Here is a 21269-nt window from a genome sequence, read left to right as displayed (position 1 = left end):
CTTTTCGTGACCTTGCCTCCTCCCTTGTCCTCCTCTTCCCTCAGGCTTAACCTCTGTAGCTACTATTTCACTTAGCACAGCTAAGGAAACGTATACTCCCTTGGCACCCTCTCCCCGTGTCCCTGCCATCAGTTAGCACCCAACGCTTGGCAGGTCCTGTGACTTCAACACTAGGCCTTTCTTGGTGTTCATGCATTTTTGAAAGCCTGTGGGGTAAGTTGAGGTCCAGAAATGTGACTAGAGAGAGCCTCCTGAGAAGTCTGGAGTGTGAACTCTGTGACTTCCTGGCGTGTTTCTATCTGACTTCTCTGTCCTCTCCTATATTTATTTTGTTTGACTTTTGCCAAACTGGGATCGAATGCAGACCCTTGCGCCTGCTAGGCCAGCGTGCTACCCCTCAGCTTCACCCTGCCACACCTTAAGCACATGGCACTGGCATTTGTTTGACGTGATTTTCAGCTTTGCTATTCTTCCTTTGTGTTTGTGCATGCCTCTGAGTTATAAAGTCAATGGCGTGTATTTCCTATTTTGAATCAAGTCTGAAGGAAACTAAGAAGCGAGGGAGAGCCTGTGGAGGAGTTCTGCCTCAACGCTCAAATGTGTCAAGTAGTGAATACTGGTAGGGCGTAAACCCCTCTTCCTCCTGACTAAGGAGACTTGAATGCTTTTGCTCAAAGGGCCTTGAAACAATTCATTTGCTCTATGGTTGTTTAACCAAAACAGAGATCTGTTTCCCTTTGCCAGCCTTAGGGAGTAACCTAAGCTTAGGTGCAGGGTCAGTTTAACAGGAGAGGGGACTGCTGTTAGTTTTGGACTCAGGCTTTTCTGCTGGGGCCTTTGGAAGTCTCTGGTGTCCACAGGTTGTGGGGCTTTGGTAACGAGCTGGCCAAATACTGAGCTGCCAAGTTTATGCATTCAGTCGATCCCTGTGGTCAAGCATTCAGTTGGTCCCTTTGCTCTGGGCAATGTCTCTGCAGTCAGCTGAAGTGACCAATGTGTATTTATTTATTTAGTGCTGGGTATCAGACCCAGAGCTTCTTACATGACAGATGAGTATTCTGCCACCAACAACCTATTCCCTTAGTCTACAGATATTGTATTTTTATTCTCTTTTTTAGTGTACTTTCCTTTTTTAAGAAAATTTTACCATTGTAATTTTTTTGTGTGTTTAGTTGATTGATATCAGTTACATTTATGTTCTGCAATATCACCTCCATTCAGCTCCAGAACTTTCTTCCCCTCTTGTAGAACTGAAACCTCATCTATGTTCAACCCACACTCTATCTCCCCCCCCCCCCCCCCCCCGCAAACTCTCCTGGCCACCATTGTGTTTTCAATCTCTGATCTTGCCTTTCCCAGGTCCCTCATGTAAGTAGAATCACACTGTCTTTTTTCACTGAGAACAGTGTTTCCAGTGTCCTGGGCGTCAATGTGCGCCAGGTTCACGCATACCCTGCGGTGTGGATGTACTGCATCGTGTCCCCAGTTTTGCTTTGTGTTTTGCAGTGCTGGGGAAGGCATCCTGGGCTTTGTAGAGGCTAGGCAGATTCTCTCTCCTGACACCCCACTCAGGTGGTGAGACAGCCCCCAAGTGGGTAACAGATCACCCTTCCAGCTGCTCTAGAGAACAGATCTGTCCTTCCTCCTCTTTCTGTTTGCTGTGGTCTGCCCGTCCGCGCAATGTTTCAGTTGGTGTTTCCAGCATATGGTGGCACACGCATCTCTTCTCATGTCATGACTACTTCTTGTTATTTTGGTCTCTGCAGCTATGGAAGTCAGATGATTTTGGCCAGACCTGGATCATGATTCAGGAGCATGTGAAGTCCTTTTCTTGGTAAGTTGAGCCACGTGGCAAATCCTGGTGTCCAAAGGAAGTCGTCTCCTGTCTCCTAGCTCCTTCAGTCTGGATTGGTTACTTTGGCATGAGTGGGACCAAAATACTTGACAGGAACAAGCTAAGGGAGGATTATGTTAGCTCGCTGTGTGAGGGGGTGGTCCGAGTTTGTCATGTTGGGAAAAGATGGCGGGCCAGCTCATGGCAGTGGGAGAGGTTGGAAGAGGCTGTTCTTATCACAGTAGACCAGGAAACTGAACGAGGAAGGTACTGGGAACAGGGTATGACTTTCAAAGACCTGACCCTATTCACCTCCTTCTGCCAGCCAGGCCTTACCTTCTATAGGTTCAACAGCTTCCAGCTGGGTGCAGATATTCAGAATATGACCCCATAGGAAAAATGACAGACTCGAACAGTCATAATAGACAGTGGGTGGATATTTTACTCTCAGAACTTGGTTCAAGAAATATACTGTCCTGACCTGGGAAGCAGAATTGCACAGGAAACAAACTCACCAGTTAGCGGTGAGAAAGGGGGTGTTTTTCAGTTGGTTAGAGGACCTGGGGGAACCTTGAAGCTCTTGCATGTCCTAGAGACCAAAGCACTTCCGTATTCAGGGCATTATATCACAAATGGGCTTTTCCTCAGTGTAAAAATCCAGACTCTGGTACATTCATTTCATGTTTCTTCCCCCCCCCCAAATGCAAGCCGAACAAAATATATGGAGACGGTTATAGAGAAGGATGTGGTGTAGGGTGTTGCGCGAATTCTAATTGGTCTTAACAATAAAAGCCTGGAGTCAGATATTGGGGGTGGAAGCCGAAAGATCAGAGAAAAAGCAGTCAGCCTCTAGTTCTTACCTCATTCAGTCCTCGGACTGAACACCATCTCTAAGACACTTCATACTGAATCCTGAGCTCCTGTCTCCTCCTGCCTAGTGCTGGGATGAAAGGTGTATGCCACCACTGTTTCCTCTATGGCTAACTAGTGTGGCTAGCTCCATACTCTGATCTTTAGGCAAATTTTATTGTTACGGCACAAACAAAATATCGCCACAGTAGGGAATCAGAAAAGACATTTTGTATACATGCCACACATGTTGGAGGGAGCACGAAGTGCCAGGTAGCTTCTGGTTGCCCTTGATCCAGGCTGTGCATGGCAGGTGGGAACAGGAACTAGCATGCTGTAGATAGGTGTAGAGGACAACACTTCCCTGCTGGAGAAGCATGGCCAGAGGCAGCTGTGTGTTATTGTAGTACCTGGGTGGGAAATACCGAATGTTTGGACTGTGTATTGTTCATAATTTGTGCAGAGAAATTGGGTAAGGATCTCCAGTGCTGAGGGACTGTGAGGTGACTCACCCGGTCAAGGTGCTTGCCTCCGAACCTGTTGACCTGAGTTCAGTTCCCAGAAGCCACAGATAGAGGAAGAGAACCAATTCCCATAAGTTGTCCTCTGACGTCTATATAGTGCTTGCCTTGTGGTCTGCACATGATTATGTGTGTGTTTGTGCGCGCACATGCACTCACGCACACATACACACATAAACCAAACCAAAGAATCTACTGTGTTTGGGGAAGGAATTTGAACTAAATCTGAGAGAAGTGGGGGCCACTGTAAGTTTTGAGGAGAGTGAAGTGGACTATTTTCCATCAGGAACACCCATGTCTAACTAAGTGCTGCTGCTAGTCACCTTGTCCTGGGAGAGCAGTGGGACATGAGATCTTGAACACAGCTGTTTGCATGTTTGCAGTGAGCATGGGACAGGTTCTTGGGATTGGTTGTAGAGTGAGTATGTTTGCCTTCTTTGGTCATTTTGTTTTCATGAATAACAGAGAGACACCAACCACAAATTGACCCTTCAATCCTGCATTGACTCTTGGTCCTCCTGTCTTGTATGTGTCCTTTTCCCCTCCTCATTCAATGTCTAGGATCAGTTTAAGAACCTTGTGGTTGGGTATAGTGGAGCACACCTTTGATCCCAGCACTCAGGAGGCAGAGGCAGGCGGATCTCTCTGAGTTTGACTTGTCTGGTCTGCATAGTGAGTTTCAAGACAGCCAGGGCTATATAGGGAGACCTTGTCTCAAAACAAAAGACAAAACAAAACAAAGAACTATGTTTTTTGATTCCATATTATTTTGTGTTCTACACTTTGTCCATGTTTATATCTTGTGGACTCAATGGCCTATGTGTGTGTGTGTATGTTTGTGGTGCGTGTTCATATATGGGTAGGTACACATGTGTGACTGGGTATATGTACATGTAAAGGCTTGAAGTTGTCATCCGGGTCTTCCTCTATTATTCTTCACCATATTTATTGGGAGAGGATCTCTCTCTGAATCCAGGGTTTACCAGTTCTGGCTAGTCTAACCAGCAGTCTTGCATTAGGGAACCCTGTCTGTCCCCACACCTGCCTGTTTTTTTCTTTGGTGCTGGGGAATCTGAACTCCTGCCCTTATGCTTGCATGACAAGTGCACTATCCACTGAGCTACCTCCCCAGCCCCTAACCGACCTTTGTGTACCCAGTGATGCCTGCTCAGCTATTGCTTTACTTGGAGACACTGTCGTTGCTCATGAGTCTCAACTGTCTTTCTGGGATCACTCTTGTCCATTGGAAGTTTATCCTAAGAACACAGGCAGAGCAATCCTTTTGAACCTTTGAGCGTGTGTGGTGTGTAGGTGTTCACATCTGTGTGCATGTGAGGTTAATGCTGGCTGTCTTCTTCAATTATACTTTTCACTGTATTTTTAAGGCAGGGTCTCTCAAAGACCCCGGAGCTTATTAATATGACTAGACTGATTGAGATGTGAGTCCCTGGGATCCGCCTGTCTCCCCACTCCCCATTAGTGTTACAGACAGGAGTCTCCACTCCACATGGGTGCTGAACTCAGGTCCTCAATCCTGTATAGCAAGCACCTTGCCCACTGCTCCATCTCCACAGTCCTCTCTGAACTGCTGAACACATCATCGTTCACTCAGATGAAGGACCACAGGGCCTGTGCACTTGCTCTTTCCTCTGGCTAGAATGTTCTTTCCTAGCTTGCACTCACTGCCTTCCCTTTTACTTCATCAGTTCCTGAGACCAGCCCATCAGATCTTACTTATTTACTCGAGTGTTATCAGAGTTTCCGCTACACTCTGATAGGATACAGTAAAGTAGCGCCCACGGCGAAGCAAGTGGCAGGCACCATCACACACGGCTGTCCTTGTGTGTACAAGAGCAACTGCAGTAGGTTAGCAAAAATCCCAAACACAAGCTACAGTTATGAAGTCTAATCCTGTATTGGCTCCTCCATGTCCTCTGCTTTGCTCTCCTATCCCCACCCCCCATTTGATTTTTTAAACTTCTAAGTGGAAGTGAGCACACACACTTTTGTGTGTATCTGGTCTGTTTGACTTACCATAGCCTGGTCTCTCCACGTTGTTCCCACAGCAGCTCGATTTTAAAGGCTGGCTAATATTCCACTGTATCTCTGAACCACAGTCTTTGCAGTTTTTTTCCGTCAATGAACATTGAGGTGTTTCTGCTCTTGTGCATGGTGCCGTGGTAAACATGGGAGCGCAGATCTCAGAGGCAGTGATTTCATTTCCTTTGGGGTTTATATCCAGGAAAGAGACAGCTCAGTCATATGGTAGGTTTATTTTTAATTTCCCCAGGATCCTCCCCAGTCTTGGTTCACACAGTGAGCCGCACATGGATTCCCCCTTTCTCCACAGCCTTCAGCATCTCTCTATTGTCTTTCAAGTGATAGCCATTCTTCTGTGGGGAGCTTTCTAAAGATTCTATTTAAAATGACGACTCCTGTTCGCTCAGCTGTGCGCTATTCTTTTTGTGTGTAATCCTTTATTACCTTGTAGCACACCGTTGTTTGTCATGTTAACTGTTTGTCTTCAATAGGATGAAAGCATCAAAGGGAAGAGATTTTGTTAGTCTTGCTCACTGCTGAGTCCCCAGGGAAATTGTAACTTGGGTCGGCATTGCCAAATTTTCCACGGACATTGTCAAATTTACTTTCATCTCAGTAGCATAGAATAGTGTCTTTCTCTACAGCTAAGGGCACATTGTCTCATTTAGCTGTAATTTGCATTTTCTCATTATGAATGAATTTGAATGTCTTTACTGAAGATATTTTTTTTTAAGATAGGACTCATATTAACGATGGCTGGCCTGGAACTCGCTATGTATTTGGCAGTGACTGTGAACTCCTAGTCAAGCATCATTTTAAGAAAACATGCTCTTCTTAGCAAATTTGAGGACAGCTATGGCTTTACAGAGAAACCTCATCAAAAAAAATGCTCTTTTTATGGAACATGTGTCCTAAATACCCCTTGCTCTTTTTCTGATTGTTAGTCTTCTTGTGATTTCTGGGAACTCTTTATATAGTTGAGATTAGGCCCTTTTGGTGTGATATAAGACAGGTTGTATGGGTATGCTTGTTTGCCAGTTATTATTTGTCTTCTGAGTTTTATGTTTAGTTTTAGTCTATATTAAATGCAGTGGACCAATAGGATACTGACACTGCCTATTGTTTATTCTAGCTGTGTAAATTGATTTTTTTTGAGTTGATCTTACTTGCTTTCACAAAGGATGCTGAGGAAGGAGCAAAGGGAGTAAGAGGCACCACAGCTTCACATCTTCTAAGTCCCATGGACTTCCCTTTCATAACAAGCAGTTTTTCTGGTCCTTTGGTGTTTTTCCTTGGGCAGAGGCTGTGTTTGTCGTAGGAGAATTGTGACCATGCTATTGTTTAAAGAGAGCCTCCATCCCGGGATACTGTCTTAACTTTCCGTTGCCTAATGGGGAGAAATTGATATTTTTAGGTTTACTTTATTTTGTATGTATGAATGTTTTGCCTGCATGTGTTTTTATGCGCCACATTGTACCTGGTGTGTACAGAGGTCAAAAGAAGGCATTGGATCGTTAGAGTCACAGAAGGCTATGGAAATGGACCCCCGTCCTCTGCAAGAGCAGCCAGCATTCTTAGCCGCTGAGCCACCCCTCTAGTTCCCAGATTGCCCTTTGATCACTTTGAGGGAGAGTCAGCAGGACTGCCTAATGCAAAGCTTTTTAGCTTAGAACTTTGTTCTGTAACTTCTGCAGGCACACAGGTGTGTTGCAGAGGTTGGATTTCTAGTATTGGGATTTCAGGTTGCTTAGGAGATTGATCTCTCCCTAAATTTCCCCCAGAGTAAGAGTACAAGTTGATCTTCCAGAGGGTAACATGGTCTTGAGCCACCATGCCTGTCAACCTGGGAGCATCAGTCAGGGGAGGCAGGGACCAGGGCAGAGAAACCTAGAAAGTACATGTCCAGACCTAGAGACTGACAAGGCCAGCACAGGGAAAGACCTATAAGGGGGTGGGAAGCACTCAAGGGTGGCCCACACAGCTTCCCTGTGGGGCTGTGGGTGAGGCAGATGGGGCCCAGGGGTGACTATGCATAGAAGTAGCCACTAGATGAGAGATAGAACAAGAGTACCCAAGGGCTGGAGAGAAACTGGAAGGTGAGGAGATGCCGGAGTATAGGAGCCTGTAGATGGAGCCAATCCCAGGATTAGAGGTCCAAATATGGGTGGCGGAAGAGGGTTGGGGTGAAAGGTATGAGGTGTTCGGTCTCGAGACCTTGGCCTCCTCTTTTGGCTGGAGAAAGGAATAATAGAAGTAAGCTCATCTCAAAATATGTCAAGAAGGGTTTCTTCCTCTCTGCCTTTTAAAAATACCCAGCAGCCTCCTTTTCATTTGCATATCCTCTAGGCTAGAGGAAGTACTTTAATCAGTACTTCTAATTGTGGAGAAGAGAACATGTCACCAGCCGCCCCCACACGAGCATCTGATCAGGAAGAATGGATTTCTCCCACGCCGGGGCCCGGGCTGCTGGCTTCTCCACCACTCTGCTCAGAGTCCAGATTGTAGGGTCTACATCAAGTCTTCTTCCAGTGTTAAAATGACATGTTCCCTCTTCTGTTTCTTGTTTTCTTCCTGTATATGTTCACCTGCATGCATATGTGTTCACATGCGTGTGCGTGTGTGGAGGTCAGGGCTTGATGCTGGGTATCTGCCTCGGTCTCTATTTTATGTTTTGGGGATTGGGCCTTTCACTGAACTTGGGGCTCACTGGCAAGACGTCTTCTCCACCTTCCCAGCAGTGGGATCGTGAGATAGCACAGCCCGTTTTCACGTGGCCACCACAGCTTCAGGGCCTCGTGCTGGTTCTACGCCCACTTTACTGACTGCACCGTCTCCCCGCTTCCATTGCTTCCTTTGAAAACAGTTTGCTTTCTTTGATGAACACGGCCTTGACCCTCTTTCTTGGGAGGAATGGGAAATCATCCTCACCGTCATTATGTTGAGTGCCGCAGGGCCTTAGAACTGTGTTCAGGCAGCCACATAAATGACACCCTCGGCTCCATGCCAGCGTCATCTCTGCTTGGCTACTGTGGGTTTCTTTGCTTGACTTACCAATTAATTTTCCATTTGCCGGTTCGCCAGCCTTGGTGTTTAATTTCAAGTGTCGGGAAGCTTGGGCAGATCAGTGGTCTTCCTGGCTTCTGGGTGGTGCTGTATTTGAGGGCACTAGCCTCGACTGCGAGCTTCTCCGGTGTAGTCTGATTTTTAACCTGAAGAGGCCATTGGGGTTAGTGGCTATAGTAGGAAGTAGTCCATGCATCTGATGCAGTGAGCGTCTCCTCAGCCAGGGATTCTGTCATCCCAGCCTCCCCAGGCCAGTGTGACGTGCACAAACACATGTGATGCCGTGGGTAAGAGGCCCCACTAGAGTGTACCGAGACCAACTCCAAATTCACCCGGCCCCTGTAATTCCATACCTTAGTCTGAGTAGTTACAACTCCTATAGAAGTGTTGCTAGTGAGCATTGCAGATATGTGTGGCTAACATTGGGAGGAAAAGGAGAAGCTTCTTGGAGGACAGTGATTTCAATTTGATCTGGAAGGAGGGTAGAGTTTACATGTAAGGACTGGAGTGTGCAGAGGGCACCTCTACACAGAGCTGTCCACAGAAGCAAAGAGTGACAAGTGTGCCTACCCTCTCTGGAGGACACCTAGCTGGTCGGCAAAGCAGGTGCCTCACGGGAGACGAAATACACGGGCAGGATGACTCCAGATGGCATGGGTTAGTGATATCAACAGGGACAGGCAGGGAAAGATCTGAGGGATAGGCCGCTTGCTCAGAGGGTCTTAGTGTGCCCTGTGTTCTGCTGCGTGTTTTAGTCTATAGAACCTAGGGAAAATGGCACTCACCTCTGAGATTCTGAGCTTGGGGCCAGGAACTTGTCTGGTGCCTCCAGCGCTCATTTTCCTCGGAGCCACCCTGCCTTCTGCCGTTTCTGTCCTTTGAAAGTAGGGCCTGAGATTGCCTTGAGCTAATCCCAGGATGCTTTGGAAACAGCGTTAGCAGAGTAAAGCACCTTACAAGTGGCAGTTCCCCAGCTTCTGTCCCCAGCTAAGGAACGAGCAAAGGCATATGCTTGAGGCAGAGTGCCATTTGTAGCTGACTCTGTGGGTTCTTAGGTCCTGGGCAGTTGTCCACACAGTGAAATGTCCGTGCCTCCAGTGACTAAATAGGAAATGGTAACAGTTGCTTCTTCCTTCCAGGGGAATCGACCCCTATGACCAGCCAAACACTATCTACATTGAGCGGCACGAACCCTTCGGGTTCTCCACAGTGCTCCGCAGCACAGACTTCTTCCAGTCCCGGGAAAACCAGGAAGTGGTCCTGGAGGAAGTGAGGGACTTCCAGCTTCGGGACAAGTACATGTTTGCAACAAAGGTGGTGGTAAGTGGAGGACGCTCTGCAGTTGGCTGCTCCAAGAGTTCCTTTGCTGGGTCTGGCATCCAGCTGGGTGAGGTTGTATGACGTCAACACAATGATGTACTTGGGTAACTTGGCTGAAGGATCCTGATTGTCAGTGAACATGCCCAAGGGGCATGGGAGGTACCGGATGAGAACAGAGAAATTCAGAACAGGTAATAATCACTGTGTCAGAAGATCTAGGAATCCGCTTGTGTCCCAGTAACCAAGCATCCCAAATAAGACAGATTTCATTTTTGGTGTGTGTGGTTTTATGTATATGTTAGTGTGTGTGTGTGTGTGTGTGTGTGTAGGTGTATGTGGGGGGTGCAAAGATTGACCTCAGGTGGTTTCTCTCCCTCTCTCTACCCCAATTTTGAGACAGGTCAAGCCTATAGCTTACCTGTTCAGCTATGCTTGGTGGTCACTGAGCTCCAGGAAACCTTCTGTCGCGGGTTTCCCAGAGCTGCTGTGTCTAATTCCTCACCTCACAATGGGTACTGGGGATTGAACTCAGGTCCTCAGGCTTGCTCAGCAAGTGTTTTACCAACTGGGCCATCTCCCTAGTTCTTAAAAGCAAATTTCTTTGTAATCTCAATAAAAAGAATACAGACGGAAGCTGTGGCACCTGGGAACTATTTTTCTTTGAATCCCGCTTCCTGGATGGTTTCTTTTAAACTTAGACTCATCGAGATTTTTGGACACTTTCGTTTACTTGGGTAATAGGATGTTTAGTCATTGGCCAATGGGAGTTAATACTCTAAGACAAGCAGTAAGTAAGCTTCCAGATGTCGGTAAGTCACTTAGTGTTTCGCCTTGAGGAGGTTCCTTCCTTCCCTTTGGTTTGAGGTGCAAGAGCCAGGTTCTGAAATGGAGCCTTGCTCATTTCAAACCAGAGCTGATTTCTTAACAGGACTCTGTGACCCCGTTCAAAGGGACAGAGCAGGCTCTGGCAAGAGCATCTCGGATCCCTGCTCTGAGAGCTGTGGTTTTGCTCACTGACTGTGGCAAGCCTCTGGTACCCGGGAGGTTGTCCTGCTTTCTGTCACTGCTAAGTCAGGGACTGAAGCCAGCTAGAGTGTTTGTCTCTGGGTTCTCCTTTGTTTCTGCACTTGGTAGCAGACAGGGCAGAAGTGGGCCAAGCTTCTTGATAGACTCCTAGGGTACTCGCTGGCCAGCGGGGAAAGCAGGGAGGAAGGTTGGACAAAGGGTACAGGTGGTAACTCTATAGCCATCCCCATTATGGACCTTGCAAACATGTGGTTTTTTTATTTTATTAAAATTCGCATGACATTTATTTACTAATTTTGTGTGTGTGTGTGTTGGGGTGGGGGCGTGGGCATGTGTACCAAGGTCAGAGGACAGATGTAGGCCTTAGTTCTGTTCTGGTCTTGGGGTTGGAACGTAAGTTGTCAGGTTTGGCCAAAAGCACCTCTCCTCCTGGGTCATCTCACTGGCCCACAAAATGTTTTATTTTTAAAAGTTGTTTTGGGACTGGAGAGATGGCTCAGCAGTTAAGAGTACTAGCTGCTCTTCCAGAGGACTTGGTTCAATTCCCAGCACCCACATGATAGCTCCCAACTGTCTCTAACTCCAGTTCCAGGGATCTGATGCCCACATATAGACATACATGCAGACAAAACTGTGTACATAAACTAAAAGTTTTTATAAACTTGTTTTCAGTTTTTAATTTATGTGTGTCTGTGTGTGGGAATGTGCACCTGAGTGCAGGTGCCTGTGGAGGCAGAGCTGCTAGAGGCCCTGAGCTGGAGTTTTGGGTACTGATGGACAGCCCCTTGACATAAGTGCTGGGATCGAGCCTCTGCTCTGTGAACGCACACTTTCTTAACCTCAGAGCCATCTTTCGAGCCCCCACAAATGGGTTTTTTTGTTTGTTTGTTTGTTTTTGTTTTGAGACATGGTTTCTCTGTAACTTTGGAGCCTGTCCTGGAACTAGCTCTTAGACCAGGATGGCCTTGAACTCACAGAGATCCACCTGCTTCTGCCTTCTGAGTGCTGCCAAAAATGCTTTTTAAAAACCATTGAATTGTGGCCATTTTTTTTTTCTGCTTGCATTGACCCCTAGATTATATCTTTCTTGCTTTGCTTGGCTTTTTCTTAACATACCCATGTACACACATATACACACATACACATATGCACACATGCACATACACGTTTTCAGAGTAGCTCAAGAACATGCCCCGCTCCAATTATTGCCTTGGACATGAGCAGGGTAGTGGAAAACAGGCCCAAGTTGAAATCAGGCCCCAGCACTGACGCTCTGTGACTCAAATGGGATAACCCTGAGTTCTTTTGTAGCTGCCACCTTATCTCTGGCTCCCCAGTGGCTGTGGGCCTTTTCTGTTTGAAGTCTTTGGCTTGGAGTTACTGTGTGGCTTTAATTTCTCAATTCGCATGCACACTAATGATGCCCTGGTTTGTTCTTGCTTTTGCCTGATGGGCCTGAGGTGGATGGCTGTTGTTCCTTCTCTTGGTCTGAAATTCCTAGACCTCACACCCAAGCATGTAAGAGACAATTGTGGGAACTGTCTGTGGTCCACTCCGGTCTAACAATAGGCACAGCTACACTCCAGAGCATCTGTGACGTGTCTCTAACTCCTGGCTTTAATGGTCACTAATGTGACACCTGGTAGCAGTATGCAGGGGGGTAGAACATATGCTGTCATTGGACCCACACCACTAAAACAACGCAACAAATCCATTTTTAAATTTTGGAAGGTTATATGACGATTAGTCTTGCCATGTTGATTGCACTCAGAAGTACAGGAGGTTAATGAAGCACACTTCTGGGTGTGTGTGGAAGGACATATCCACAGAGGATTAACTGGGGACAAAGATACCTAGAAAGCGGGGGGGGGGGGTCACCATCCCACCCCTGGGAACCTGGAAACCTGGAAACCTGGAGGGATTAAAAGAGGAAAAAACATAAAGTTTCCTCTTCCTCTTTTCTGTCCTCCAATGACGTGACTTGGTCTTCTCTGCCATGCTTTTCCTGCCACTGTAGACTGGACTTCTAAAAACTGTGAGCCCAAATAGTTATTTCTTCCTTCAAGTGATTTATCTCAGTAATCGCTACCATGAGATAAAGTCTAATACCCTTAGTATTGCTGTATTGAGCTTCTCTCTACCTGGGATCCTAGTGAGAGGGTGCCACCTAGCCCAATGGTATCCACACTTTCCCTCCTGTGTGTGCACAGGTCTCTGGGCTCCAAGGCCAGCGGAAGTGGCTTGTATCTCTGCTCTAGGTAAGCCGTGCCAGGCCCACACTCTTCTCTTAGGATCATCTGCAGCATCATTGCCCGGGAGCAGATGTTCCTGGTATACATTGCGGGGCCCAAATGCACTCTCCTCTGATCATCAAAGAGAATCATCGAGAGTTTTAAGAAAGCCCTGGAGCCTGGAGAGATGGCTCAGCAGTGAAGAGTGTTTGCTGCTCTTCCATAGGACTTCAGGCCCCAGTAACCATAGAGACAGCTCATAACTACCTGTAACTCCACCTCTTAGGTTCTCTGATTCTTTTCTCTGGCTTCTGTGGACAGGGCACCTGTGTGCATGTGACAAGCATGCACACATTTTAACACTGAGTTTCTTGTTGCTCTTGAATTTATTTATTCTGTGTAGTGTCTCTATATAAGTTGTGAATAATTTCTGCCATTCTGCAGTTATCATTCACTTCCTTATTTATGTTTCTTTTAGCAAAAAGTATTTTCATGTTGATGAAATCTAATATATCTGCTATTCATTTGTTTTGTTTGCAGTTGGTATTTCCTTTCTCTTTCTTCCTCTGCCCTATTTTTGTGCTCTTGGGATCGAATCCAGGGTCTTGGGCATGGCAGACAATGTACTTTACCATTGATCTCACAATTACCTTGTGCCTACAATTGATAACAGTAATTTTAAGAAACTGCTGCTGCCTCTTTTCTGTCAGTTAAGGTCTCCTGTGAACCCCTGAAGTGCATTTTTCTTTTGAGCCAGTGTACTTTTGTGGAGGTGTATGCTGGGTTGAATGAGAGTTGTTCCCCTCGTCTCGGGCAGCTGAACACTTGATCCCCAGTTGGTATCACTGTTTAAGTGGCGCAGCCTGTAGAAGGAAGTAAGCCACTGGGTGGAGGTGGCTTTGAGATTCAAAGCCCTGTGCCACTTCCAGTTTGCTCTCTCTGTTTCACGTTCATGCTTCCCGTTGAGGATGGGCACTCTCAGCTTCCTGCCTGCTGTAGTCTCCTGCCTGCTGCCATGCTTCCTTGCCATGGCGAACTCTTCTCCTGCCTTTGTCATGTTATTTGATTACAGCAACAGAGAGGTGACTCATAGGATCCATGAATCACACGAGCTAAGGATGGAAGCCAGGGCTTCCTACAGGCCATCCAAGTCATCTACCTGAGTTTTGGCCAGAGACCCCTGCTTGCTGGTTCACATCTTACAGACATGTGCTTAGCTAGCTTTCTTATACAGCCCAGGGAATGGTGCCACCCGTAGTGGGCTGGGCCCTCCTATATCAGTTAACACTCAAGACAATTCCCCTCAGGTGTGCTCACAGGCCAGGGAGATTGATGCAATTCCTTAATCTTGGCTTTCAGGTGACTCTAGACTGTGTGAAGGTGACAGTTAAAGCTCCCCAGGACATTTTGTTGTTGAGAATCACACAGTTGCTGTGATACAGTGGCTCTTGATACCTGCCCCTGAGTCTATGTTGTTGAGTTTTGTTGTCACCGTTTGTTTTGTGAGTTTCACGTGCTGTTTCTGTAAAGACTCTTGATCGTGCTTATACTGAATTGTCTGTGGTTTATTGTAGCAGACAGTCAGCGATTGCTGTTCCTAATGGACTCTGGTGTTGGGGTAAGACTTCCTTTTCCCTGCCTCGAGAGTTACAGAGTCGCCCTCACCCTCCACTCTGCCTTCTGTGGAGCCCTCCAGGTTAGCTGGAGGTGAGCCAGGCTCTTTTTCATTCTTGCTAGAGTATACGCACAACTCTTATGTGCTTGGCCTTAAAGATTCCTAGAAATCTTTTCAGAGCTTTTCAAACAATGCCTCTTAGAGCAATTTTCTTTCTGGGTTTTTCTTTCTAAGCTTTGGTTAGCCCTGGCTGTGGATGCTGCCTCTGGCAGTCTCGGTGTTAAACTGCCAACTGTCAGATGCTGTCCCTCAGGCACACTCTGACAGGTTATGGGACTCTGTATGTGTGTGTAAGTGTTAGGAAGATGAGCCACCAGGCGGCGAAAGTACTGACAATTTTGTAACTGTTCTTTTTTTTTTTTGGGGGGGGGGTGACCTGTTTTGTCCTGTCCAGTAGCCCCTCAGCTATTATGCCTTTGAGGCTGTGTGTTTCCAAGGCTACTTCAGAGTTAGAAAGAGGGGTTAGAGTAGGGCCCGTGAAAATGCAGCAAAGTTCACCCTGCTTGCCAAGATCCAGCTGTTCTTCAATAAATGCCACTTGGAGTGTTGCCAGACTTTATGTAGTTCTCAGAAACCTGGGAAAGTTGGTTTTTGAGACTGCTTGTGGTTTTTTTTTTTTATTTTATTTTATGGGGGGGGGTAGTTTCAGAGCTCCTAACCTTGTCATTCTGGAAGTGTTTTCAATTAATATTAACTTTGTAAACTTTATCGTGGTCCTTTTCTGACCTACACGAAAGAACGGTTCATATAGCTATGACCTCATGGTTCTCCTTCCTCCTCAGCATCCCTTCCCTATGCCAGCCTCACTGGCTATCTCCCTGAGGGTAGCATTTTGATTCTTAAAAGTTGTATATTTTTATTAATTCTTTTATAATTTATACGTATCTACAATGTATTTTGATCATAGTCTCCCCCCTCCCCCCACTCCTGCCCCAGCTCCTTCTGGATCCATCTCCCACCTCCACACTCATGTCCTTTGTGGTTTGTTTGTGTTGTTTTAATTTGTAATCCACTGAGTCCCATGTGTGCAGGCAGTCATAGCTATGTGACTTCATAGTCTCTGGTTCTGCCATGTCCACAAGATGTTGTTTTGCCCCTGGACCGCTGGCTCTTAGAATCTTTCTGCCCCTCTTCTGTAATGTTTCTTGGAATCCAGTAGGATGGGTGTGATATAGATGTTCCATTTATACTGACACTTGTTCTCTGCACTTGGACCAGTTGCGAGTTTCTGCACTGACCACCATTTGCTCCACAGAGAAGCTTCTCTGGTGCAAGTCTGAGAGCTTCACTCATCAATGGGTGTAGAATAACTATTTGGAGGACAGTTTGATACTGTGTCCACATAGCAAAATAATAGTAGTAGGATTGCCCCTGTGGCCTATGAGCATCTCAGCTTTGGAGTCTTGGTCAGGTTCACAGTACCAGGCAAGTATTTCCTCTATGGTACAGTTCTCTTAAATCCAGAAAGCTGTTGGTTATCCACATAGCATCCATCCCACCATTTCACCTATAGGCATTTCTTGCCATGTTGGTCCCTTTGTAGCTCACAGAGTTCATGGCTGGGTGAGACTGTTGGTGACTTTTCTCTTTAGCAGCCTGGATAGTTCTTTCTAGTACTGTGAAAGCTAGCTAGCTAGTCGCTATTTATCTGCTTTATTTACGGTTGCTTGTTTTTCTTAGACGAGGTATCTCTCTGTCACCCAAGTTGGTCTCTTAACTCCTAGGCTCCGGGGTGATTCTTTTGCTTCAGCCTCCTGAGCAGCTGCGATGTACTAATTAGATTAATGTTTTCACCGGGACCAAGTACAGGAAGGAAGGAAACAATTTAAAAGAGAAAGGTTGTTTTGACTTGGGGTTTCAGAGCTTTCAGTGCCTAACAGTGAGGAGGGCGGGGCCTGGTATGGCAGCTCACTTCATGGTGCCCAGAAGATGAGAGAAGCCTACACTAGCTGGCTTCTTCCTTTCTCTTTTTATTCTGCTAGGTCCCTAGCCAGCCTGGGGACAGTGCCTCCCTGTGTTCAGAGCCGGTCGTTTCCCCTTTGTTAGTCCTTTCTGGAAATGCTCCACAGACACACCCAGGAGCATGCTTTCCTAATCCCTAGGTATTTTTTTCTTTTTCTTTGTTTCTGACTTTTCAAGACAGAGCTTCTCTGTGTAGCCCTGGTTGTCCTGTAACTCTGTCTGTAGACCAGGCTGGCCTTACACTCAGCAGAGATCTACCTGCCTCTGTCTCCCAAGTGCTTGAATTAAAGGTGGGCACCACCATCTCTGATCCTAGGTGTTTCTTCATGCAATCAAATTGATAGGATTATTCATCCATAGCAGGAGAGGTCTGGGCTCTGTGTTGGGTTCCTGTGTTCTATGACTGATGCTTCTTGGAAGGAGCCACAGTGATGGTTCGCTGAAGGTTTGTCCTTGTTCCAGAGGCGAATGCAACATTGACGGCTGCAGCCTACACTCAGGTGCCTCCTGGCTTTTGTCCTCACGTCACCACACTCCTTGGGAGGCCTCTTGCTGTCTACCAGTCATCTCTAGCTAAACTACTATGAGATTTAGAGCTGACAAACTCACTGCAGCATCCTTTGGCCTTTGTGGCTGAGTATATGCCATTTCTTAGTTCCTCCTTGATTGTTCATTAGTTTTTTTGCTTTGACATCGTCTCAAATATAAGCTGCAATCACATCATTTGATGATCAGAAGTAAAAATGCAAAACTTAAAAAACCACTCTCTATAAAGCATCAAATTCTATCCCACTCACCCAGATTAATACATTTAAACAAGTCCTAGCTGTTGTATATGTTGTATATGTATATGATAGGTCTAGTAACGATTACAGCTTTTCAGGAGATCAATCCAGAATGAAAATTTTACAACTGAGTATGTTGACTCATGCCTGTAACCCCAGCACTTAGGAGATACTAGCAAAAGGGACAGGGGTTTAAGTCTGTTTATCCTCACTATTTAGTATGTTCAAGGCCAGCCTGGGCTATATGAGCTCTTGTCTTAGAAAAAAAAATCTGTTTTTTTTTATTTATTCATCTAAGCTGGGTGATGGTGGTGCATGCCTTTAATCCCAGTACTTGGGAGGCAGAGACAGGTGGATCTCTGTGAGTTAGAGACCAGCCTGGTCTATAGAGTGAGTTCCAGGACAGGTTCCAAATCTACAGAGAAACCCTGTTTTGAAAAACAAAATAAAACAAACAACAAAACATAAAACTTACCCATCTTCTTAGAACATGCCCTTCAAATGGTGTGCGATTGCAGAAGGTAGCATGTATGGTGTCTTGTATTAGAGAGTGTCTCTGGAAATCATCTCAGTTCCTATCATAAACTGAGAAACGGAAAGCCCGGCTGAGGTACATGACTGAGGAAGAAAGGCTGAGCTGTGGTGGGTTGGCAAGGTTTACATGCTGTTTTTATGAAGAAGGTGCTCAGTAGTTTCTCTCTTGTGACCCAGTTTGTGTGCAAAACCCTGGATTGCACACGTCAGTTTAGAATTGTATTGGTTCACTGATAACAGACTAGATATCAAAGTGACAACCAAGATGGGCGTTTTTGTCCCTTTCCCATGCTGCTTTAGGTAGATAAGCAAGCTAAGGCTAGGGTTAGGATTGTATCTTTCCATTCCACTACCCGGTGGAGTTATTCCGATTCTTAACACGCCCTTACTAGCCTTTGAGTCTTTATTCAGTTAGGAAGACTAGGGGAAATCAGAATGGCCAAAATGTCAGAGGTACCAGCTGATTGGTGCTTTAAGTAGTTTCCTTTAAAGCTGGCACAATATCCTCATTGCATGTCATTAAACAGAGCTTGGCTCTGTGAGTATAGCTGATGAGGAGGGCATAAAGACTAGAGCCCTTCAGTCTGGGTGGCAGTCAGGGCCCTGTTGTTCAGGAGGGAAGAAGGGAGGCTGGTTGGGGGACGGCAGTCTTGTCACTACATCAAGATGCTTGTGTGTGATAGTGCAGCTGCATAGAGCTGTCTGCTTGTGTCCTTGCCGTGGAAGGGAAGAGGGAAGGACAGTGAGATCGGAACTCTAACTCTCCATTTTACTCTTATACTGATTTGTACTGTTAAATCTTTCCGTGAGGCTTACTAATAACAGTTAAAAAAAAAAAAAATAGAGACCAACTCACGAAACCCTGTGGCTTATTAGGAAGAGCCTCCGAGCCTGACAATGCCCCGCACAGTCAGTAGTGTGTCATGATTTAATTGGCAATATTTTTCTTGATGGCCATAATGCAATGCAGTGATGCTCTCAGAATACCTTAGGGTGAACCAGAACTATCTCAGTGTAGGAATAATCCTCTCAGAAGCAGGAAAAGGGCGCCTTTTGAGACTCTGAAAAAAATTGATATAGTGGTCTGTGATTTTATATTTATTGGGTAAGAGTGGCATGCATGTGTGTGTGTGTTTATGTGTGTATTTGTATATATTTTATAGCTATATATTTCCCCAGACTCCTAAGTCACTATGTGAATGATTATTGAAAGTGTTTCTCGGTTTCTTTTTCTTTATTTTTAAATAAAATAAAGTTCCTTAAGCTCTCTCATCTTCTTCCTACTTTCAAGACTACACACAGGTGCATGCACACATGTGCATGAATGCAATACACACACACACATACACACACACTTCAGACTACACATAGGAGAGAAAAATGTGGTATTTGTCTTTCTAAGTCAGGCTTATCTCCAGTTGTATACATTCCCCTACAAATGTCATGACTTCATTGTTCTATCTAGGCTGGTTCTATTTCTTAGCTCTTGTGGTTTAAACTTGGTTGTACAAGGATTTCTGTGGTATGCTGACTTAAGTCCTTTGGATATATACTCAGGAGTGGCTTAGCTGGGCCAGAGCAGGTTTTATGTTTAGGTCTTGAGGAACCTCCATACTGACTTCTATAGTTGGCTGTCCAGTTTACAATTCTATAATCAGGTGGGCTCATTCTCCACATACTTGCCAGCCCTCATTGTCACTGATTTTCCTCATGATAGCCATTGTGGCTGGTGTAAGATAGAATCTCAAAGATGTTTTAATTTTCATTTCTTTGACGGCTAAGGACATGGAACACTTTTTAATATATTTATTGCCTTCAGTATTTCTTCTGTTGAAACTTTCAACTAATGTTGGACCTTTGGTATTGCTGGGAAATATCTTCTTTCAGGGAACAGAGTTTGAAACAGTTGAAAATATAGAACATGCAATATATGTATTTCGTGGGTGTATGTATTTGTTGGTAGTCATGAAGATCTTTGTGTGCATAGGAACCTTAGCATTTTCGTGGCCCCAGCAATGGCTTAAAATCTCTGCAATGCAACATGGGATATCCAGTATAATATTGAGTGTTTTGTTATATCATAGAGTATATATTCTATCAAAAGACCCTACTCGATGGGAACTATTCAGAGATTGGCTCATGTAACCTCCAAGGATTCTGCCAAGTCTTGCAAAGTGAAGTCTTGTGACTGGATAGCTTTGTGAGCTTTGAATGATGTGTGGCTGGCTGGTCTAACCTGTGCTGCCTGAAAGCTGCAGCCTCTGCTCTGCCTATAGTCCACGGCTTTCTCCCTTTCTCCTTACTGGTGGCCTTCACTACCCTCCCATGTTCAAATTCTCCTGTCCCTTCTCATCTGATATCCAAAGTGTCTGTGGGAGCTATGGACTGGGTGTCCTGGACTAAACAGGTCAACTCAGGGCTGACGGTCACAGACTGCGTTGTTTTTAGTGGAATCAGAGGGGTCCGACTTGGTTTCTTTTCTGTGTTTTGAGGGACTGTCATCTGGCACAGCTAATTTTTCTCTCCTCTTCCTTGGCAGCATCTTCCGGGCAGCCAGCAGCAGTCATCTGTCCAGCTCTGGGTCTCCTTTGGCCGGAAGCCTATGAGAGCAGCCCAGTTTGTCACAAAGCATCCTATTAATGTGAGTGAAGTCTCCTGGAAGCGGGGAGGGACAGGACGCTTGTCTCCGAGCATCATGGGACCGTCCTGCTGGCTGAGCACTTTACATTCTCCTTGTGGGCACCCTCCAGAGAGGCCTCTGAAGAGACCTGTTGTGCTCTGGGCCTGTTGGTCTGCTTTTGTGCACTTCACTGTCTGAAGTGGAGCTGAATGGGAGTCCTTTTTTTTCCCCTGCTTTAAGTGGAGAAGAATTGGCAGAGGGATTGGTGCCGGTCAGTGGCCTCATATGCCAGTCCTCAAGCCATGGGAAACATGCCTGGCACTCACTTATTAACCAAATGCTATATTCCTTACAAATGGCTAAGGTTCCAAAGGGGATACATTCGGGTTCTACTTTGTAGAAACAGACCAGTTAGGAAGACTGAGAACGGAGTAGAGAAAGTGTACATGTGTTCAAGATGACTTCAATGTCAGTCCACACGGAAAGCCAGGAACAAGCAGGCTGGGTCCCCAGGGTTGTGCCTGCAGTGAGGAGGTCTCCTTGGAAGACGATGATATCAGCAGTTGGTTGATAGCTCAGTGGGGTGGGTAACAGGAGTGCCGATCAGTTCTTTTTAGTTTCTAAGGGTTCTCTCAGTCTCCTTGGGGGGGGGGGGAAAGAGGAAATGAAACGCGTGTTTATCTATATTAGCCTTGTGCTAATAAAAGGGCTGCTGGAGAAAATGGGGAAGCATCGTTACCAAAAAGAGGTTTCTAGGTCATTTATGGAGGTCAGAGGCCCATTCTTTTCTCGTATTTTACCAGCAAGCT

At 45.9% G+C, this 21269-nt stretch overlaps 1 protein-coding gene across 1 annotated transcript in view; it reads left to right on the top strand.

Annotated features, from left to right (window-relative positions):
* Sorl1 (sortilin related receptor 1) overlaps window positions 1-21269 on the top strand; it is a 158410-nt gene that overhangs the window by 33159 nt on the left and 103982 nt on the right. The window contains exons 5-7 of the mRNA XM_050120095.1: window positions 1767-1834; window positions 9447-9627; window positions 20380-20481. Coding sequence (XP_049976052.1) covers window positions 1767-1834; window positions 9447-9627; window positions 20380-20481 — 351 coding nt within the window. The remainder of the gene's footprint in view (window positions 1-1766; window positions 1835-9446; window positions 9628-20379; window positions 20482-21269) is intronic.

Source organism: Alexandromys fortis, unplaced genomic scaffold (genome assembly GCF_014885135.2).
Source record: "Alexandromys fortis isolate MF-2015 unplaced genomic scaffold, M_Fortis_MF-2015_v1.1 scaffold_190, whole genome shotgun sequence".
NCBI lineage: Eukaryota > Metazoa > Chordata > Mammalia > Rodentia > Cricetidae > Alexandromys > Alexandromys fortis.
Note: the sequence above shows the minus strand (reverse complement) of the source record. Positions and strands in the feature narration are given on the sequence as shown.